This window comes from Centropristis striata, chromosome 15 (genome assembly GCF_030273125.1).
Source record: "Centropristis striata isolate RG_2023a ecotype Rhode Island chromosome 15, C.striata_1.0, whole genome shotgun sequence".
In the NCBI taxonomy this organism is placed as follows: Eukaryota; Metazoa; Chordata; class Actinopteri; order Perciformes; family Serranidae; genus Centropristis; species Centropristis striata.
In genome coordinates this window covers 5,790,532-5,794,973 of record NC_081531.1, presented here as the reverse complement: position 1 = coordinate 5,794,973, position 4,442 = coordinate 5,790,532, and the positions used below count along the sequence as shown (strand labels likewise).

At 40.3% G+C, this 4,442-nt stretch overlaps 1 protein-coding gene across 1 annotated transcript; it reads right to left on the bottom strand.

The window, feature by feature from the left end:
- Nucleotides 1-355: 355 nt before the first annotated feature.
- On the bottom strand, nt 356-2,065 carry bhlha9 (basic helix-loop-helix family, member a9). The gene has a single exon (XM_059352309.1). It carries the CDS (start codon nt 1,730-1,732, stop codon nt 869-871), a length of 864 nt encoding a protein of 287 aa, XP_059208292.1. The 5' UTR covers nt 1,733-2,065; the 3' UTR covers nt 356-868.
- Between the last annotated feature and the right edge of the window lie 2,377 nt (nt 2,066-4,442).

The window sequence follows — 4,442 nt, the reverse complement described above, 5'->3', positions numbered from 1 at the left end:
CACACCTTGACTTTTCTTCTCCCAGAAAAAAATGACAAGAATGGACTTGTAAGGACATTTTTCAACTGAGTGAAGGACCTCTGTCATCTCAGAGTCAGAGTGGTAGGGGCTACTGACCCTAGGCTATAATCAAACACACACATGCATGCACACATGGACAAGCATGCACACACGCACACACATTGTTGTGTTACTGCTGTATGAAAAGTCTGCACAACCAAGAAAAACAGGAAGAAAAGCAAGAATCATGTCATTTTCACATTTAATTGAAATGAAGTTTAGAAAATTATGTACAAACTCTTTACAACTTTACAAACAGACATGACTTTTTATGCAATACAGAGAATAAATACAAGTTGAACTTTGAAGTCTTAGTCACATTTCTTTTAGATGCACTCATTACGTAAAAGGAAAAAAAGGTGAACATAACAACAGAAGAGCACGTGTCAGCTGTCTCATGTTTGTTGATTAGTCCACTTTTCGTTCTTTATGTGTTTATGTTTCCTTTACTATCACACATTTAGTACTGTAATATATCCTGTAATATTTCTTCTTCTGCAGAAAATCAAATGAAGACAATTTACCAACAAGAAACCGATTCTGTGGTGAATTATCTACAGCACTGTGACACATTCTTTATATATATAACATTTGAAATGCCAGATTAAAATACATGTCCTCATACATAACATTCTGCAGTCTCAATTGCCATTGCACTTCTATTTATATCTGTTATAATTACATTATGATGACTCTGCTTTAAAAATATGAGAGGATTACTGTAATACTGAGTTGATTGCAACAGCAGAAACACAAAAACCTTTTTCTCCCTGAGATGATTCAACAGTCCAAATGTCTTCAGGGCTCATTACAGTATGTCAGAGCCCAGAGAGAGGCCGTGCTCCGGCTCCTGCAGGTAGCTCACCTGCCAGGGGAGCCCCAAAGCTGGAGACGGCTCCACAAAAGTGTCCATGTACTTCTGAGCGCAGGAGGCCCACATCCCCGACTGGTACCCCAAACCCTCCGACACCTGAGGGTACCGCCGAGGGCTGGGCGGGTGGTCGTGGGGGCTGCCGCAGTGTCCATACGAGGCGTAAAGCTGCCCCTCAGTGGGGTAACAGGGGTAGTGAGGTGACGGGGGGCAGGATGATGCGGTGTTATCCATGTAGATGTGGGGCTCAGTGGGCAGCCGGTGCATGTGAGGCCCTTGTTGTGGCTGGTGGGAGATGGACGCGTGCCAGGGGATGTAACTCTGATGCTCCAGACGAGGAACTCTAGTCTGCTCAAGTCGGGACGCTCCCATCGCTGCAGGGCCGCCAGACGACCGGTTGCACTCCCGGTGGGTGCACGGCTTGCTGGGGGGGTTGGAGCTCAGGAACACCGAGAGAGCAGAGATGCGGTTGATGGCTCTCTGCAGCGTGGCGATCTTGGAGAGGCGTTTGCCGCTGAGGTCGTGGTTCAGAGCCACACGAAGCGCGTTGAAGGCTTGGTTGTAGTCCATGATGCGTTTGCGCTCGCGGACGTTGGCGGCCATCCTCCGGGCTTTTGAGCGCACGGGTCGGTTTCGCTTCTTGGTCTGGCCTTCCTCGGGGTCGCTCGGGCTGCCGGGGGAGCTCTCGCAGTCTTGGAAAGAAGCTTTGGAACTTCCCTCGTCCTCGTCTTCTTGGCCCAGCACGCCAAGCTCCAGCTCCTCCTCAGAGAACTCAGATCCTGCAAGACTGCTGCAGCTCATCGTGCCAATAACAAGATCGCTGGAAGGGTTTGAGTAAAATCGTCCCGCTGAGTGTGCGTTTGTTTGCAGACGACTCCACGATCTCCCCCAGTGCTCCTCTGCTTGTGTTGTGGGGCTGCCGGTGCCGACAGCCCAGGTATTCTCCTCCTCTGACTCCTCTGGTGCCTTGTGATTACTTGTGCCTCAACAAGACAGGTTGGCCTGCTTTTTAAAGCTCTTGCAGTCACATGGTACAGTCACCTGTGAGGAATGGTGCACTCTCTCTCCCTCTCCAGGTTTTATGGGCGCCCTCCAGGCAAATGGCACTGTCACCTCCTCCTCCTCCTACTCTGACTCTCCCTCACATCCCTTACAGAAGAGTTTCAACACATCACGTCAGTGCAAAACATACGCAAAACATACTAATTATTTGGATAGCAATTAACTTCACACATCCTTTAACACCTTTGCAGAGGATTTGATTCCACTGTTCTTCGCTCCTATAATCGCCCACTCCAGTTGCATGTTTTTACATGAGACTTTCCATAAAGCTGTTTTGAAAAGCTAAGCTGCTGATAGTTGAACAATGCTGCATAATTCCATGGTTATCCCCTTTTTTCTGCCTCTCAATTTTTTACCATCATTAGCAATGAAGAAACAGTTAAAGGTAACTATGTGGCTTTTTTTAATAAATATGTGTCTTTTAAAATAATTTTGTGTCTTTTTTGGTAATTATGTGTTGTTGTTTTTTGGTAATTTTGTGTCCTTTTTAAATAATTTTGTGTCTTTTTTAGTAATTTTGTGTCTTTTTTTGGTCATTTTGTGTCTTTTTTTGGTCATTTTGTGTCTTTTTTTGGGTCATTTTGTGTCTTTTTCTAAAATGATTCTGTGTATTTTTTGGTCATTTTGTGTCTTTTTTTGTAATTTTGTGTATTTTTTTGCTCATTTTGTGTCTTTTTAAAGTAATTTCATTTTTTTTAACCATCATTAGCAATGAAGAAACAGGACTATTAGACATTTATGACAAATTGCACATTTATCTAAGTGACCTAATCTGTTGAACATGTTTCCCCTTTTCTCAGGTCTGGGAAGAAAGGGACCTTCTTATCTGGCGTAGGTTAGATTTGTCCTAGCAATTAGTTGTCTGTGGAGTGGCGATTCTGCTTCTCTCTGTCTCTCTCTGCTCAGGTTTAAGGGCCATGTAATTTAGAGTCCCAGGAACCCCTCACCATAAATCAGGCCGAGCAGCACCTGAGGACAAGAGCAGAGCGAGCCTTAGACTTCAAAGAGAGGGAAAAACAAGGGCAAATATTTTACAATTAGAACCTGCAATTGCTGCTGGATAGGCTATCGATCTTTCATAACCTTTTGCTAGTGAAGATGTGCTTACATTTTCATGAAGTTTGGACAGTTAGCAAAACTAAAATACTAATAATCTTTTTTCTTAATTACCTTATAAGATAGGTGTTACTTTTATAAGAAAAGTATGCCCTTTTCCTTCTCACATTTGGTACAAATATCAGGAATAGCAAAATAGCTTTTCTGGAGTTATAAACACTGCAGGCCAAAAGTTTGGAAGCAAGATCAAGTTTGTACAAAATGATTGTTGGTATACTTTGCAACAAATTAAACATGATTATGATATAAAGGGTCTGTATTCTTATTTCCTTAATGTACAAATTTGTACTATTGTTTCTTTACTCAGCTGCTTCTTTCTAGCCATTTCTGTGGTAGTTTGTCAGAGATATGAACACAGTTGAGAGTTATTTGGGTTTTTATCTGCAATGGAGGGTGGTGGGTTTGACATGTTTGTTCAGTTTTGTTATGTTGTATTTGTATTTATTTTTATTTAATTATTTGCATCATAGGAAAAGGCAATTACAAAAAAACAGAAATTAAACAAGAATAGTAAGTGCAGGAGAGGTAAAAAACCTATATGGGCTTATAAAAAGCAACTCCCCAAGAAATATACAAACATTTCAAAAATAAATCAACAACAATGAGAGAAAGCAACAACAAATAATAACAAAAAAGAAAGCAATACAAGTGCCATTTTATAGCACACACACACAAAAAAGTCAGAAATGAAAACATGGGTGTGTATAAAGGCAAAATAATTGTATTTGAGTGTACAAATACATAAAACATGAACATGTATAAGAGAAAATGATCCATTGAGAACTATACTGGAAAAGAAACTATACAGAGTCTTGATTTAACAGGTAAGTTTTCAGTCTTAACTTAAAATTATTGAGGGATGAAGATAGTTTAACTACATGAATAATGTTAATTCCTGCTGTATGGAGCCTCTGTAAGCAAAATAAAACGTGTATGTGTAGTTGATGAAGTTTATCAGAGTGTCCTATATTTATAAATAAATATGCATGATTGAAGTATATTAATATCGTAGACTGACAATATATGAAGTTTCTTGAACAGAGGGGCAGATGGAGACAAAAAATAATTAGAGAAGGTGGCTCATCTAACAAATTTATTTTGTGTGATAAATCATTTCTGTAAATTAGAAGGATAAGTGCTGGCCCAAACAATATTACAATAACTGAGATGTGGATAAATTAAACTATAATACAGTATATTTAAAGCATTCTGAGCTTTGTGAAAAAACAATAAAAAGAATGTTGGTAAAAGAAATGAGGAAAAAAAGAGAAAAGGACAACACACTTCTCTTGACAGAAAATAGTGTGGAATCAAACTGTGTAAAAAGGTGAAA

Bases quoted from the DNA above. Each gene is read 5' to 3' on its own strand.
- bhlha9 (XM_059352309.1), bottom strand. From the start codon at position 1,732: ATGAGCTGCAGCAGTCTTGCAGGATCTGAGTTCTCTGAGGAGGAGCTG.